This window comes from Eurosta solidaginis, chromosome 5 (assembly GCF_040869045.1).
Source record: "Eurosta solidaginis isolate ZX-2024a chromosome 5, ASM4086904v1, whole genome shotgun sequence".
In the NCBI taxonomy this organism is placed as follows: Eukaryota; Metazoa; Arthropoda; class Insecta; order Diptera; family Tephritidae; genus Eurosta; species Eurosta solidaginis.
The window spans coordinates 30,831,789-30,850,038 of NC_090323.1; the positions used below are offsets into that span (position 1 = coordinate 30,831,789).

The 18,250-nt window shown below is 39.4% G+C and overlaps 1 protein-coding gene across 6 annotated transcripts in view; it reads left to right on the forward strand.

The window, feature by feature from the left end:
• LOC137253521 (uncharacterized) overlaps positions 1 to 18,250 on the forward strand; it is a 422,466-nt gene that overhangs the window by 285,191 nt on the left and 119,025 nt on the right. The window contains exon 12 of one of the 6 annotated variants that reach the window (XM_067790603.1): positions 17,374 to 17,684. The exons of the other annotated variants lie outside the window; for them this stretch is intronic. Within the exon in view, the coding sequence (XP_067646704.1) occupies positions 17,374 to 17,381 (8 nt within the window). The 3' untranslated portion in view covers positions 17,382 to 17,684. Of the gene's footprint in view, positions 1 to 17,373; positions 17,685 to 18,250 lie in introns of those variants that run through there. 6 annotated transcript variants of the gene reach the window in all.

The window sequence follows — 18,250 nt, forward strand, 5'->3', positions numbered from 1 at the left end:
ACAGCATAGCAACATCATATGCACGGGCTTGGTATGCAACCCAACGGTAGAACAAGTAATCGCGCGTGGTTCTATCATAGCAACGGCAGGTTTAATATCCAGCCCAGCAACGCACTGCACAATGTCACTGCTTGCGCTTGCTTACCATAGCAACGTGATGGTCGTAGGCAGGCATAAAGAGAAGCGTTAAAACTGATCGCGCGACGTCGCTGCTTGCACTTACCTAGCAACTTGCACTTATCATAGCATCACATGCGCTAGCAACAACAACTGAATGTGCGACCGCTTTACATATGATAACAGCAGCAGCAGAATGGCATTAGGAAAGGTATTTAAGGAGGCATCATTGCCTTTCGAGGGTAATTCAGTTTAATCAGAGAAGTTGCACGGTCAACTAATTAGTCGCTAAATATTTAAAGTTATTTTAAATAAAGTGTTAAAGTAAAGTGTTGTGTTGTGTTATTTATTGAAGGAAAGCAGGGACCATAAGGACCTGCATAACTGGCGCCCAACTATAGTGCAAACCCAAGAGTATAAAAAATACACATACCCTTTAAAGAAGGATTACAATAAAAAAAAATTAAAATCAAATAAAATAAAAAACAGTGCGAGTGCTTTAAAAAAAAATTGATATATCCTTTAAATAAGGGTTATAATTAAAAACAAGACAGTGCAAGACATAAGTGTTTTTAAAAAGCTATATCCTGTAAATAAGGATAAAAACTAAAGAAAAATACTTGTTTTATTCAAAAAAATTTTCTTAAATATTTATCCTTATCAAATAACGACATAAAAACAGTGACCATTAAAATAAACCAGTGTTCGGAAAAACTTTAAATGAAGTGAATGTCCTTCAAGGAAGTGTGAAAAAAGTATAGTCAAAGAAAAATTGCTGAATAGTTAAAATATATTAACTTAAAAGCTATTTAAATAAAAATGTATAGAAAAAGGAAAATAAAATCATCCTTGTAAAATAAACCAATGTTTAAAAAACGTTATCTAAAATAAAAATCCTTGAAAAAGGATAAGTGAAAAAAAAACAGTAAATTCAAATAAAATTTAGTGAAACAACTTTGAAATAAATACTTATCCTTAAAAATATAAGAAAAGAACAAGCATATTAATTTAAAGGCTATTTGGAAAGTAGACGGTGTAAAAAAAGCATATAAAAAGTGACAGAAAAGTAACCAAAAATATTCTAGAGAAGAGGAATATTAAATAGTTTTAAAAAAATGTCGTTTTGTCGGTAGATTTTGAATTATTTAAATAAAAGAAAGGTAAAAAAAAACTGAATACAAATACAATACGCTAAAACAATAATTATCAAATGGTGCTAAACGTCTTCAAACAGACAAAAGATGTTGATTTAAAACCTAAAGGCACCCTCTAAATTTAAAAAAAATTTGGAAGTGTCATCTGTAAATCGCAGGACGAAATACTTCATCAATCAACAGGATCTTCATTACCTACTTCGATATATTTGTACGTATGAAAAATTATTAGTTTTAAAAAAATTGCATTAATAAATATCTATATTCTAATTAAATTATAAAAAAAATTTATAGTGTTACAACAAAAAATTTTTTAATTAAAAAATGGATAGAAATGCAGTGGCTAGTTTACTGGCGTCGACAGTAGAAGTGGTTGAAGAGAACTTTAGGGAACAATTAGCAGAGTTAAGACGAGATTTTCAGAGTATTATACCTAGAAAAGTAGAAGTTTTCAGTCCCGTAACTATTGTTGCAGGCACGCAAAGTAGGCATACGGATCTTAATTTGATTAAGTCTCTACCAGAATTTAGGGGTAAAATATCTGAATATCCAGCATGGAGAGAAGCAGCTAGGTTCGCGATAAACTATTATACCGAGGGCTCGGAGCCATATTATATTGCCATGGGTATTTTGCGTAACAAAATAACGTCGGCAGCTAATGAAAATCTTAGCGCTTTTAACACTCCGCTAAACTTTAAAGCCATTATTTCTAAGTTAGACCAATTATATGCAGATAAACGACCACTCCACATATTAGAAAATCAGCTCAATATATTGAGGCAGGGACAAATGTCTATTAGTGAATATTATGATGTAGTTGATAGGCAACTTATTTTGATTCTAAACAAAAATATTATGACATATAGCAGTAATGAGGAACTTTGCAATGCGTCTAATGTAAAGGCTAGGGAAAACGCTTTAAGGGTATTCATTTCCGGTCTCAGGCGGCCACTTTGCGATACCCTTTTCTCTGCGAACCCACCAGACTTACCCAGTGCACTAGCTGCAGCGCAAGAGTTGCAACATAATCGAGACAGATATAACTTCGCGCATACATATGCCTCGGGAAGATTGCCACAAGTACATCAAAGTACCCCATTTTCTAATACTCCTCCTCATCCAAATCGATCAAATCCAAGCAGTTCAGCACAATACCCCGTTCCAATGGAAATAGATCAGGGAACCTCTTGTTTCAGAAGAAATCCTCAAATCAGAAACAATCCTTTTGAACAGCGAAATCGCCAACAAACATTTCAACAGGGAAATAGTTCAAATCGACTAAATTCTCATCAACAGCGGACGCGGCAACAAGCCAACAACTTTGCCCAACCTCAACAACAATTCAAGAGACCTTACAATAACACTACCTCCACTCAAGCACCCTTTAACAAACTGCAACGTATTAACGCTATGGAAAATAATTCATTTTCCACGGCAGTGGACGAGTACGAAGACCCTTTGTCGAATGAACCATACTACTCCGAAATGGAAGATAATCAGCCTCTAGATGAGATAAATTTTTTAGGCTAAGGTCGAACTTGCCCTTCATTACTCGAACTTTACCTAATGGGCAAGTTCTTAAAATTCTGATAGACACGGGAACCGCGAAAAATTACATAAAAAAATATGGTTTTTTGAAAGGAATAACCGCCACACAATATCCCTTTCAACTAAGATCTATAAATGGTGTAAATAAAATTTCTGAGAAATGTAAAGTCAATATTCTAGGAACGACTGCTACTTTTTATATATTACCCCAATTAGATACTTTTGATGGAATCATTGGATATGATTTGTTGAAAGATATCGATGCAAATATTGACACAAAAGCTGGACTGATTTTCCATAAAAACGGAAAAGAGAATCTCAACTTTTTTCAATGTCAGGAAGTTAACATGGCTCATACTAAAAAAATTTAAACACCTTGTAGTATTGAAACACTTAAACAAAATAATTTTAACGCATTTGCGAACCCCAATAGAGCTCTTCCGTATAACACAAATGTAATAGCAAGTATAGACATGGTAACTGATAAGCCAATTTATTCAAGAAGCTATCCTTACCCAATATCAGTATCGAATTTTATTAACAGCGAAATTGAGTCCCTACTTAAAGACGGCATAATAAGGAAATCATATTCACCCTATAACTCGCCTGTTCATGTAGTTTCAAAGAAAGGGTTAGATGATGGCGGAAACCAAAAGTTGAGAATGGTCATCGACTTTCGGAAGCTAAATGAACATACTACATCTGACAAATATCCAATCCCAGATACTACAGTAATACTCTCAAATTTAGGTAAGTCCAAGTTATTTACGACACTCGATCTTAAATCAGGGTTCCACCAGATTTGCCTTCGAGAGAAAGATAGGTGCAAAACAGCATTCAGCGTAAACAATGGCAAGTATGAGTTTTGCCGTTTGCCATTTGGCTTGAAAAATGCGCCAAGCATATTTCAAAGGGCAATAGATGACATTTTGCGTGAAGACATTGGGAAAATATGTCACGTTTACGTTGATGGCATCATCATTTTCTCACCAGACGAAAGTTCCCATTAAAGGCATGTCGATTCCATTCTAAAGAAAATCGAGCGAGCAGGAATGCGAGTGTCCTTAGAAAAATCTAAATTTTTTTAGGAACGAAGTCGAATTTTTAGGTTTCACAGTCTCGCATAAAGGAATTCAAACATGTCCTAGTAAAGTAGATGCCATCCTAAATTACCAACAGCCGAAATCGTTAAGATCTCTACGGTCCTTTTTGGGTCTTTCGGGCTATTACCGTAGGTTTATAAAGGACTATGCGCATATTTCAAAACCACTTACGAAATACTTAAGAGGTGACAATGGCCACGTTACTAGTAGACAGTCCAAAAAGATTAATATCTCATTAGACGAAGAAGCAATAAATGCCTTCAATAAACTTAAAACTATTTTGGCCTCAGAAGACGTCCTTCTCCAACACCCAGATTACTCTAAGCCGTTCGAGATAACAACCGATGCCTCATCCGTAGCACTAGGAGCTGTGCTTTCGCAAAACGGCAAACCTATAACGATGATATCTCGTACACTATCTAAGGCTGAGGAAAACTATGCCACGAATGAACGTGAACTGTTGGCAATAGTTTGGGCATTCCAAAAGTTAAGGCATTATCTGTATGACATTAAAAACATACATATTTTCACAGACCATCAGCCGCTTACATTCGCCATGTCAGATAAAAACCCCAATTCGAAAATTAAAAGATGGACCGCATTTATAAATTCATTTGCTCCGAAATATTTTTATAAGCCCGGTAAAGACAACAAAGTAGCGGATGCACTTTCGCGTCAATATATTCACAATCTGGATGACTCAAGCGCTACAGCTCATAGTGAATTATCTCTTTCAGACACAATAAAAACCAATTAATAAAAAACAATTTAGATCCCAGTTAGTGCTGACACCATCCGAGGTGAACAGCAAATCCACCAAAATTCTATTCCAAAAACTTGTTAGACATTCCATACACTTTAAAACTGCAGAATATCTTTTACAAACAATCCGGGAAAAGGTTAACCCAAATGTAGTAAACGGAGTTTGTTGTGATCTCGAAACTTTAGCCAGAGTTCAGTCGTTACTCTTGTCCAATTTCCCAGGAGTAAAGTTTACACATACGGAAAGGATTGTAATTGACTTAATAAAAAGAGAAGACCAAATCGAGGCTGCTACCACGGAGCACAACAGAGCCCATCGCTCAATTCAGGAGAACTACAAGCAGTTGATATCTGAATACTTTTTCCCAGATATAAAGAAAACCTTTACAACAATTACTAAAAATTGTAAAACTTGTTCGGAGAATAAATATAATAGACACCCATCAAAATTAGAAGTAGGAAAAACACCAATTCCAGAATATCCTGGCCAAATCCTCCATGTAGACATATTTTCGGTAGATAAATTTCATTTTTTTACCTGCATAGATAAATTTTCCAAATTTACAATTACGATTCCTATCGAATCCAGATCAACAACCGATGTTAAAACTGCTCTACTTTTAGTACTGAACAAGTTCAGAAAAACCAAAATAGTTGTTTCCGATAACGAGAAATCCCTTCATTCCAATACAATATCCAATTTATTGAAATATCATTTCGAAATTGAGCAGTTTTTCATACCAGCCTTACACAGTAAAAGTAACGGCCAAATAGAAAGAGTACATTCAACGCTAACAGAAATCGCAAGATGTATAAAAGCCGAACAAAATATAACAGATACCAATGAATTGATTTTACTTGCAACATATAAGTATAATAATTCAATACATTCTACTGTAAATGCGAAACCCATAGATGTAATTAATAATTTTCCCAAAGATCACCTAGACTCAATTAAAGTAGCGCTTACTGTTGCACAAGAAAATGTCGTTAAAAAATCTGTTAACAATCATAGAAAATTTAATGAAGGAGAAAAGGTATATGTTCGCCGCAATAAACGCCTAGGGAATAAATTAAGCAAGGTGTACGTGGAAAACATTGTACAAAAAGATTTAGGAACAACTGTGTTGATAAATGGCAAAAAAGTCCATAAGGATAACTTAAGATAAGGATTCAGCATATCAAGTATAAACGCAATTGGTTTGTCAAAAAAACAAAAAATCTTTTAAAGCAAAGGTATTAAGTCATCAATTCAACGACTTCTACTGATCACACAATAAAAAAAATAGCTTTAAATTTAATTCAAAACCATGAAACATAGTTTTTACGAAATATTGGATTCCTTAAATTTTGATGTAAAAAAAAAAAAAATTTTTTTTATTTTTTGATATTGAATTTTGAAAATTATTATACAAAAAATCGTACATATGTATACGACAACTGTAGTTTTCTTATAATAATTTTCTTAAGATTCTCTACCAACCAAAATCACATGATTATATAAAAAAAAATCTAACTACAAACATACCGAATGGAAGTAAAACCAAATAATTTTCATGTAAGGGTTTCCTAGCTTAACTCGAAATAAAATGTAAATAATACGGAAACAATAATTTTTCGATTAAATTGAGAATACTAACTTAGAAAATATGTATACAATTACCTTAAAACGCAAATTATAAAAGTCCGCATAAAATTGTTCTGAAATGTACATATATATATCTAATTTAGTGAAACAAAAAATTATGAATTTTTGCTATATTTTTCAAGAACTTATAAATAAAATGGAAATAATATTTGAATTAAAAATGTACATATGTATACAGAAAAAAAAATAGTTTCAAAACCAAATAAATAAATAAACTATTATTATATTTAAAAATATTATAATTATTTTCAAAACACTTCCTATAAAAGCTTACCTATAATTTTTCTGAATTATAAATAGAGAATTGACATGGTTTAGTAAAAAATATCCAAACATTATAAATATATTTTAAGAGCTACAATAACTCAAGATTAAAATGGAAATAATAAGTATGAAAACAACGTACATATGTATACGAAACACACTATTTCAAAAATTAAATAAATAAATTATTATTATATTAAAAAAAATCTATAATTTTCTTTAAAACGGTTTTTATAAAAGCCAAATTCTAATTTTTTTTTATGGTAAATATAGAAATAATTTTTTATCGAAGCCTAACTTTACGAAGCTACAATAATTCAAAAATAAAATGAAAATAATAATTATATAAAAAAACGTACATATGTATACGGAAAACATTATTTACAACATTATAAATCATTGATTACCACTTAAAAAAAAAAAAAAAAACAAACATGTTATATCTTTTAGAAAAAAGCTTATTGTAAAAGCCAATTTAAAATTTGTAAGAGAAGTAAATATGGAATTCCCGTAATTTAGTAAGAAATTAAAGAATTAAATATTTGCAGCTAATTAAAATTTCAAAAGATGTCAAATTATAACTCTTTAAAAAAAAAGTCACACAAGATCATCGAAATCATTATTTCTTTACGAAGTCCGCAAAAGAAAAGGATATTTAGATTATAGAAAATATATCTTTTTATTTTTTAAAAATATGTATAGTTATAAGTTCGTCGGATCAGGGACGCTCCGAATTTAAGAGGGGGAGGAGTTAAGTTATGATGCCTATTGCACATCTCTGCTAAGTCAACAATATGCCTAGCTTCTCTACGTAGACTCAAACAACTAGTTAGCAACCAAGTCAAATGGCAAGGTCAATTGCTGCAGAGCAAAACAAACCAACAAATGATCATCGCTTGCCTAACAACAATCCAACTCAAATGCCCATCGCTTGCCTAACAGAGCTTGCCCAACAACAGCGCAACTAATCGCACAAAAGCAAACGTGACGACCATAGTAACATCATGTGCAAGCCAACAGCATAACAACCCACTGCATACGATCACAGCATAGCAACATCATATGCACACGGGCTTGGTATGCAACCCAACGGTAGAACAAGTAATCGCGCGTGGTTATATCATAGCAACGGCAGGTTTAATATCCAGCCCAGCAACGCACTGCACAATGTCACTGCTTGCGCTTGCTTACCATAGCAACGTGATGGTCGTAGGCAGGCATAAAGAGAAGCGTTAAAACTGATCGCGCGACGTCGCTGCTTGCACTTACCTAGCAACTTGCACTTATCATAGCATCACATACGCTAGCAACAACAACTGAATGTGCGACCGTTTTACATATGATAACAGCAGCAGCAGAATGGCATTAGGAAAGGTATTTAAGGAGGCATCATTGCCTTTCGAGGGTAATTCAGTTTAATCAGAGAAGTTGCACGGTCAACTAATTAGTCGCTAAATATTTAAAGTTATTTTAAATAAAGTGTTAAAGTAAAGTGTTGTGTTGTGTTATTTATTGAAGGAAAGCAGGGACCATAAGGACCTGCATAACTTACATAAAACAGACATGTGCGTTTGTTGTAGACGGCAAGACTTTGGAATAAAACGCACGAGAATATTTGTAACAATACTATTTGTAATGTTTTTATATCTGATAAAAACGGATTCATTAATTACATTTAAATTGGTTATATCGAATTAATTCAGGACTTACTTGTTCGTGCTCTTCCAATGTTTCTTTTCAAAAGAAAGAACCAGATGCGCACAAATAAAATAACTATTAACAGAGTTGCTTATAAAGTACCTATTTTTAAAGAATATAAGAAAAGGTTTAAAGTACTCGGTACATAACTATTTGATATTAATTTCTATCTGTAACATCCTCCTCCGAGATTCGATTCACTGCCGGGAGAATCACCCTTTACGTCGAGTACGGCAATCTTTGAAGCCGACCTACGTAAATTTCCAGCAGCAGTCTTCACCAAAACTGTCCTAACTTGACCATCGGCTGCCGCCTTTGTTTCCAGGAGGATGCCTTTCTTCCATTGCCCACGGCTTTCGTTGTCGTCGCATACAATCACCACGCCGCCAACACATATCGGCTTTACTTGTTTGAACCATTCTACGCGTCTGGTCAAAGTCGGAAGATACTCGAGAACCCATCTCTTCCAGAAAGTTTGCTTTAACTGCTGTGATATATGCCACTGCTTTCTTAGACATCCCACTTCTGGTACCTCAGCTGCTTGGACGAAGTTGGGAGACCCCAACATAAAGTGGTTTGGGGTAAGCGGTTCATCGTCGCTGTGCTCAAGCGGAACATGTGTTAATGGACGAGAATTCACAAGATTCTCCGCTTCTATAAGGAGGCTATGTAAAGTCTCCAGTTGCGGAGCTTTTTCCTTTAAAGTGAACTGCAGCACCCTTTTTACCGTGCGAACCATTCGTTCCCACACACCACCAGCTGACGGATTTGCCAGAGCATTGAACAACCACTCGATGCCTCTGCGGCAGCATTCACTAGAAATGCCCTTTTCAACCTCTACCCACGTTTCTTTGCTAGCACCTACAAAGTTTGTGCCTCGATCGCTTCTGATACGAATTGGAACGCCCCTACGGTTAATAAAGTTGCGACATACTATAACGGCGGCGTCGGTAGATAGGTCTTTCGCTAGCTCCAGGTGAATAGCCCTAATCGTAAGACAAGTGAAGATGGCCACCCATCGCTTTTCCTGACGCCGTCCAATAGATACCATGACTGGACCGAAGTAGTCCACGCCTGTGAATGAAAATGGTCTTACAAACGGGGTAAGCCTGTCCTTAGGGAGTTGACCCATCAATGATGTTTGCGGAGCGGCTGCCAAATTTTTGCATAGTTGACAACTTATTTTAATTGATCTTAACAGACGGCGAACGCTTGGAATGCAATACTTGTATCGTATAGCGGCAACCATAGACTCGAAATTATGGTGATGAAACATTTCATGGTAATGTTTACCTACCAAGAAAGACAGCGGATGACCTTTAGGCAGTATCACTGGTCGCTTAGTTGATGCGGGTACGCAGTTGGCGTAATCGATTCGGCCACCCAAACGCACAACACCATCTTCATCCAATGTCGGACATAATTTGTAAATCGAGCTGCCTTTACTTACTGGCGAACCACTGGACAACATTTGCATTTCGTCCGCAAACTCAGTATTTTGAACTAGACGGTAGATAAAAGACTCTGTTTGCTTTATTTGTGTCGCCGATAATGATTTATGTACAATGAAATCTTTCTTGTTTGCCAGAGAACGAAATTTCGATACTGCTAACCTCACCCACGTCATTATTCGGAGACATTTGTACAAGTTGGTATATTTAGCAAAGGGCACAACGTGATCGTATGTCTGTATTGTATACAGTGTTTTAGAACGCAGCTCGGTATCGATACCTTCCTCAGCAATGTCTTTTGGAACAGTAGGCCAACTATCTGCGTCCCACTTTAAAAATTGAGGACCATTAATCCATTTACAATTTGAGTCAAACTTCTTTGGACGCGTTGCCTCGTCAGCGGGATTGACACACCCTGGCCCCCATCTCCATTGGTGCACCTCGGATGACTGCAGCACTTCTGATACGCGATGAGCGACGAACTGTTTATAGCATCTAGGGTCGGATCTAATCCATTGGATCGCAGTCTTGGAATCCGTCCAAAATAGTATCATGTTAGGTGTAACGTCGTGGCTGGCGATTATGACTTCCTTCAGCCGAACGCCTATAACGGCAGACTGCAACTCTAGGCGAGGTATTGACAGCGGTTTAAGTGGGCTACACCTTGACCGTCCAGCGATAAAGATGACATCTGTTTTATTTTCGTAGCTCAAGCGCCAATAAGCAACAGTTGAATATGCATGCTCACTTGCCTCAACAAAAATGTGCAGCTGAATGTCTGCCTTGTCATTAAAAAACTCCTCGTTATAACATCGTGGCACCTTTAAGTCTTCTATGGTTCGCAAACCTTTGTACCAATCAAACCATTTTTCATATATGTCATCAGGAATGGGGTCATGACAACCCACGTTCCGCTGCCTCAGCCGTTGTAGCAATACTTTAGCGCAAACTGTAGCGCTACAAAGCAAACCGAAAGGGTCAAATATTGACATTAATACGCTAAGCATTTCCCCCTTTGTGGGTTTACGCATACCATCTAGCACCGCCTTTGGTACCCTAGCAAACGACAGCTTAAAACAGAAGTAGTCTCTTTTCGGACACCAGTGCATACCAAGTACTTTTTCAGTGGTACCTTCCCCCTTACAGGTGCTAACTTCCCTTTGCGAAAGCGGTGCTGAACTGCCCCCTACAGCTTGCATAAGCTCTTCAGAGTTGGAGATTACGTTTCTCAGTTCAAATCCCCCGCATGCGTGTATTTCTATCACCTTCTTAGTTACCTCGATAGCTTCCTTAATGTCGTTGAAGCTATCCATATAGTCGTCGACGTAGTGGCGTTGAATGATAGCTTCGACTGCCCTCGGAAAGGTGTCTCGAAAACTTTCAGCGTTTAGATTCTTAATGTATTGGGCGGAACAGGGCGAACTAATTGACCCAAATATCATAACTCTCAGTACATATACATATATCTGGAGGCTGGAGAGAATTTCCTCCTCTCCATAGAAAACGTTGTGAATTTTGATCGTCGTCGCGAATCAATACCATGTGAAACATTTCACGTATATCTCCACATACGGCTACCTTTCGTAGTCGAAAATTAAATAAAATATTTACCAATGATTTCGGTTGGTTTTCAGACGGACCTTTCAACAAAGCACTATTTAGCGACATATCTTTAATCTTTGCGGCAGCATCAAAAACTAAACGGCGTTTATTTCCTTCGTTTGGTTTGGTTGCTACAAAGTGTGGCAAGTACCACGTACTCCAAGGGCCAGGGCATGGGTTCCAGCAGAACCTGAGAGAATTCTCAGGATGCTGCAACTGATGAACCCGGCTCTCCCAACGCAGGACTGTAGTGTCATCCAAGTCGAGGACGCTGTAGGACCTAGGAGACAGGTCGTGTTAGCCCTGAATAAGGAAGCTCTCGAGCCCCTTAGACGGAGCAAAGGAAGAGTGTTTTACGGCCTCGGCGATGTCGTAATTCACGTATACCGTGGGGACGCACAGCGCGCATCCCTTTCGAGTGCCTCTTTGGACACGGACATTGAGGCACCCGAAGTGGAAGCGGAAATCTCCGACGCCGAAAGCCTGGTTTCCGCCACGTCAAATTACGCAGGAGCTCTGGGCAATTTGTCGATGGAGGATGCTCTGCTGGATAGCGACGGAGAGGATCCCAACATCACAGTGATGGAGGCAGGGGAGTCTGAGCAAGCTCATGCTGAGGTTGCTCCAGATAAACCTCCACAAAAGTAAGGCAGCCTCGGCTGCTCTCATCAGTCGCCTTTCTAAATTCGACGTCGAAGTGGTCCTTATCCAAGAACCCTGGGTGAACAACTCAAGGATTTGCGGATTGGGGGCCATTGGGTTTAAGCTCATCTGAGCTGCAGATGAAGGTAAAGTGAGAACATGCATTTTAGTAAAGTCTGAGCTAAATATCTTTCTCTTACCTAATTATAGCAATGGTGACGTTACAGCGGCCAGCTTGGCAAGCGGAGGCACCCAATTAACGCTAGCCTCCGTTTATATGCCGTACGACGCAGAGGAACCTCCTCCGCAAAAGACGGTAAAGGATCTGGTGGCCGACTCAAGCCAAGGCCATCTGCTAATCGGGACAGACGCAAACGCCCACCACGTGCAGTGGGGTAGTTCCGACATAAACACTCGTGGTGAGTCACTTTTTGAGTACCTTTTAACAACTAACCTTGTAGTTTGCAATGTAGGTAATGAACCAACTTTTATTACTAAAAACCGTAGAGAGGTTATTGACCTCACTATTTGTAGCGAACGCGTTTATGGGTGGGTTAAAAAATGGCGTGTTCTTGAGGAACATTCCTTTTCAGACCACCGTTATATTGAAGTAATGTTAGAGTTCTTCGTCGATCAGCCCATTGCGAGACGTAACCCACGTAATACAAACTGGGAACTACATAATGAGCTGTTAGCAAGAGAACTACCAGAACTGCCCCCACAAAGCCCCTCATCAACGATGGAGCTAGAGGGTCTGGTAGAAACCTTCACATCGGCATTCTCAAAAGCCTTAGAACAGGCCTGTCCATTGCCAAAACCGCGCGGTAAGCGTAAACCTCACTGGTGGTCCCATGATCTGGACCTACTTCGTAAATCCTGTAGAGAACAGTTTAACAAAGCCAAATTCTTTGATAACGGGTCACAATGGCTAGAATGCAAGGACAAACTAAGGACCTACAAAAAGGTCCTGAGACAAGCGAAGAGAACTTCATGGAGAAATTTCTGCACTGGAGTCGAAAGTGTCGTGGACACATCCAGGCTACGGTGCGTGCTTTCTAAGACGCAAACAGCTATTAGCTTTCTGCGGAGACCGAATGGTACCTGGACCAGCACAGAAGGGGAAACTCTAGAGCTGCTCCTGGACACACATTTCCCGGGAAATATGACTAACGCACCGGAAGTACCTGCAGCAAACCAAGCTGTGAATATACCCATCACTGAGGAGAGAGTGAGGTGGGCAGTCAAAAGTTTTAAACCTTTTAAGGCTGCTGGACCAAACGGGATTGTACCCGCTCAACTTATCTACTCTTTGGAGTTATCAGCCAACTGGCTGCGGCACATATATACCGCTTGTTTGGCTATGAACTATATTCCGTGTGCATGGAGGAGCGCCACGGTCATATTCATTCCTAAGGCAGGCAAAGCCTCTCATTACGAGCCGAAGGACTATAGACCTATCAGTCTTTCATCCTTCGTACTCAAGACCCTAGAGAGAATAGTTAGCGATTTTCTCACTACAAGCATTGATAGGAATCTCATTTCGGACTATCAACACGCTTACACCAAAGGTAAATCTGCGGAGACTGCGCTACACAGACTAGTCTCTACTATAGAAACATCCTTGTTCGAAAAGGATTATTGTCTTGTGGCCTTCCTAGACATTGAAGGAGCATTCAACAATATAAGTCTAGACGCCGTTAACAATGCTTTAACTGATCTGGACGTAAATAGACCCCTAGTGGGACTAATTGATCAACTGCTCAGGGGAAGGAAAGTGCTTTCCTCACTGGGGAAGGTTGAGATAACACGATTTGTCGCAAGGGGCACGCCCCAGGGTGGTGTCCTTTCCCCTTTACTATGGAACCTAACGGTAAACTCGCTATTAAGAGATACTAGTTAAGGGAGCGGGAAGGTGGCATATGCTGATGACCTAGCGATTATCTACAGAGGGCAAGTTCCCTCAAACTTTGTGCGACTTGATGCAGGTAGCATTGCGAGAGGTTTCCTTGTGGGCTTCCCGATGTGGACTCAGCGTCAACTCCGATAAAGTAGAGCTTGCCTTATATACCAAACGATACAAAATACCATCGTTGAAGCCAAATTTCTAGGCGTAGTTTTAGACAAAAAGCTGAACTGGAAGGACAACGTTATCCAGCGACAAAAGAAAGCGTACATTGCATTATATATGTGTAAAAGAGCCATTGGCAAAAAATGGGGACTCACCCCCAACATATGCAGATGGATTTATACCGCGATTATCAGACCCATACTGCTGTATGGGGTAGTCGTATGGTGACCAGCCTTGAGCAAGGCGTCAAACCTAAACTTGTTGGGTAAAGTCCACAGATCCAGCATGATAAGCATAAGCGGGGCTCTAAGAACAACGCATAGCGAAGCTCTTCAGGTCATTCTTGACATCTTTCCACTGGATCTGGCTGGTCATCGAGCAGCGGCAACGTCATCCCTGCGTCTAAGGGAGTTGTCGTGCTGGAACAGCAGGACCACAGGACACTCAAGTATACTAAACAAATACAGTTTTCTCCCTCCTAGCACGGATCGCTGTGCGACCACAACAGTTGCGGAAACAAACTTTAAGATAAACATACCCAGCAGGGATGACTGGACGGAGTCGGATAAGTGCCTTGCTATGAGCAACAGCATTTCCATATACACGGACGGCTCCAAGCTAAACGGGAGAGTTGGGGGTGGAGTATACCCAAGGGACCTTGACCCTTAGCTCTCATTCAGACTACCCGACCACTGCAGTGTATTCCAGGCAGAAGTTGCAGCCATAATGGAAGCCGCAGCTAGGATAGGGACATACATTGTCGGCAAAGAAATTTTTATCTTCAGCGACAGCCAAGCTGCCATAAAATCTCTGGGCTCCCACTCGTTCAATTCTGAACTAGCACTAAACTGTCGCCGATCTCTTCAAGAGATGGCTCAACATAACCGTGTACACCTCACATGGGTCCATGGACATAGGGATATCGAGGGAAACTGCATTGCAGATGAACTCGCTAGGCAGGGTACAACCAAGCAGGTTCTTCCTGGACAAGAACGCTTAGGTATGCCCCTGTCCACATGCAAGCTAATGCTAAAAGAGCACATCTACCGGCAAGCCGACGAAAGATGGCTACAAACACCGGGATGTCGAACATCGAAAGAAACCTGGCCTAAATGGGATCCTAAAAGGTCCCGTCACGTGTACAACCTAAGAAGGGATACAATTTCCACACTTGTGGGGGCACTAACGGGTCATTGCCTCATAGGTAGGCATGCAGAAAGGCTAGGAGCGCCTTATCGTCGTTGCTGTAGGAGTTGTAAAGAAGATGAGGAGGAGGAAACGGTGGTTCACCTCATTTGAAACTGCCCAGCGCTAAGCGGAGCACGGCAGCGCTTTCTGGGAGCTCCATTTCTTGATACTTTGAGTCAGGTTGTGGAGCATGACGTCAAGGACCTGGTAGCTTTCATCAGGTCCTCAAAATGGTTCGAAGAGGAAAGGTAACGGTGTTTTTCGTGGTATCACAACGGGCCTAGTACTACTGGCCTAAGTGTGCCCTCGGGCAGCCACCCTAACTTAACCTAACCTAACCACGTACGATCATCAACGTTGTCAATCTCAGCCACTGATAACTTTTTTGCATAACCCTTGTAAACGTAATCATCAATTTTTTGTATATACCAATCACGATATTCGGCATCTGCATTCATTTTTGATTCGACTTGTTGTAATCGCTTTACAGCTGTGTCAAAGCTTTGCGGAAAGCTAACATTATCACTGCGCCACAGTAAGCCAGTTTCGAATCTATTGTTTATAAATTTTGTAGTATCCTTGAGTAATTTTTCTGCTCGGACGTCTGCATCTGATCGGACTATTGGTACTGATTTCACTTCGAAATTATCAGCAACGAAATACTCGGCGATTTGCTGATTGAGCTCATATAAATCTGTTGCTTCAATGTTTACATGACCCACCATTACATCAGTAGCGCTTTCTTCATTTGATCCAAAAATTGTCCACCCTAATTTGGTTTGATGTGCCGCAAAACCTTCATCAATATTTAAAACGCCAGTCGGTCGAATTAAATGCGTATGTGGCAAGCCTACCAATAACTGTGGAACTGCATTGCAATAATCAAAAATATTTTTATCTCTAAGCTGTTTGTGTTTACGTATAAATTCGCCTAAGTGCAAAGACTGTTCGGGCAAGTACAATTTTTTGTTGTTTGTACACCGCTCATTTGGTATTTTGTGGATTCTGAACAAATATCGCCAATCTCAAATGAAACTCGCTTTGATGGTTCACTCGTCGTTTGATTGCCTATCCACTTGAGGCGAAGCATGTCAGTTTTACCCTTCACTCCTATGGCGTTTGCGATACTTTCATCTATCAATGAGATTTTCGCTCCTTCGTCGATGAATGCAATTACAGTGACTTCGCCCTTTGGCCCTTTCAATTTTACAGGCAAATATTTCAGAAGTGTTTGTTTTGTGTCAGCTGATTTATAAACTGGATGCAGCGAAGTTTGAAATTCACTGACCGTGGCCACTGGCTTGCTATCTTGTTCGTCTTTATTATTTGTATGTGTATTATTATTAGAATTTTCTTTGTGCAACAATCGGTTGTGGAATCTATCACAGCCTTGCACTCCACATTGTCGTCGTTTTGTGCAGCTATATAAATTATGGCCTGGTTGCAAACAAGAGAAACACAAATTGTTTTTCTTCACAACATTCCATCTATACGAATACTCAGCGTCTTTAAACTTTTGACATTTAAACAAATTGTGGTTTTCTTCACACATTGAACACTTTTTATCATCTCTGTTCATAGACAGTACTGGCCTTGTTTGCAGTTTATTTTTGGTAAACGATTGCTCATGTGCAGAAGATTGTTTCACTGGCATTACATCAGTGGCCATTGACACATATAACGCAACTGTTGGAAGCCAGTTCGCAAAATCTCTTACAGATGGGTACGGTTGCTGCAAAGTTAGTATGTGGCGAGTCCACTCTTCTCTGTTGCTAAACGGTAGCTTGCTCAGTAATTCATCCAATAAAATTTGGTTTGTTAAAAGAGGGGCGGCGCCGGAACTTTCAAGGAAAGCCGCTAAATTTGAAACCATTGTACTGGAATTCAGAATGTCAGATATCTTCATGCTACTGATGGTAGGGTATGCACGTGCCTTTGCAATCTGGCTACGAACGAGTAACTCTGGGCGCCCGTAGTGGTGCTCCAAAGTGCTATTACGGTATTTACATTCGCGGGATGTATTAAAAGTGATTCAACTTGTTGACGCGCTTTAGTTTTAAGCGCCTTCTGTAGACGTAACAAGTTTTCCAAATCTGTGTAGGCATATAACCTAGTGGTTTCCTTATAGGCTACTGAAAACATTGGCCACTCTTCTGGCGAGCCATGGAATTCGGGTAAATCGAGTACTTTGCGTATGGGTGGATGGACTCCAAGGCTTGCTGGCAACTGATTATAATTAACAATTGGATTTGTGGATGAAACGTGACTGGAAACGTAAGGAGTTCCAGGTGCGTATACCAAAAATTTTTGAATATAAAGATATTGCACGCGCGAACTTCGGTGGAAAGCAGCGGAGCGTAACAAAATTCTAGTAGGTCACTTTCACCACACCAAAAACTTTAACACAATTTTTAACATAATTTAAGCACAGAAATACACTGATTGGAGTTTTAGAGAGTAAAAATGTGAATTCTGAACACATTAGCTGAATAAAAAGTGTACAAATAATTGTTAAATAACAAATACAGACAGTGGTAGTTTAACAAATTCTGCTGTGGTAAGTGGTGAATGTGACCTACTAGAATTTTGTGAAGCTAGCCTCACACGATTTTTCGTCTATGTTTTATATTTATGTTTCGTCTCTATATTATATTGTTTCTGCGTATACTGATGGCGTGGCTATTGAGGGAGGATTCGAGTTATTGGCAACGTATGGGAAAGTGGGATTGACGAATGTGGTGTTAGGCGGTGTTGACTGAACCGCACTACCGGATGAGGCGACAAAAATGTTTGGGCATATGCCAGCATTGGCATGAGCGGTGTTAAATGCAAGGGCATGGGCGGCGTGTGAATAAATTGAATATTGATTTGCATACATACCATTGGCGGCGCTGTTGACGTAAGCGCTGGCAGCATTATTCGCTGAAGTGATTGTGTTATAAATTGTTGAGCTTTTCGAGCTAGTGGCATAAGAGGCAGTTGTTGAGGTTATGTCAGCTACTGTG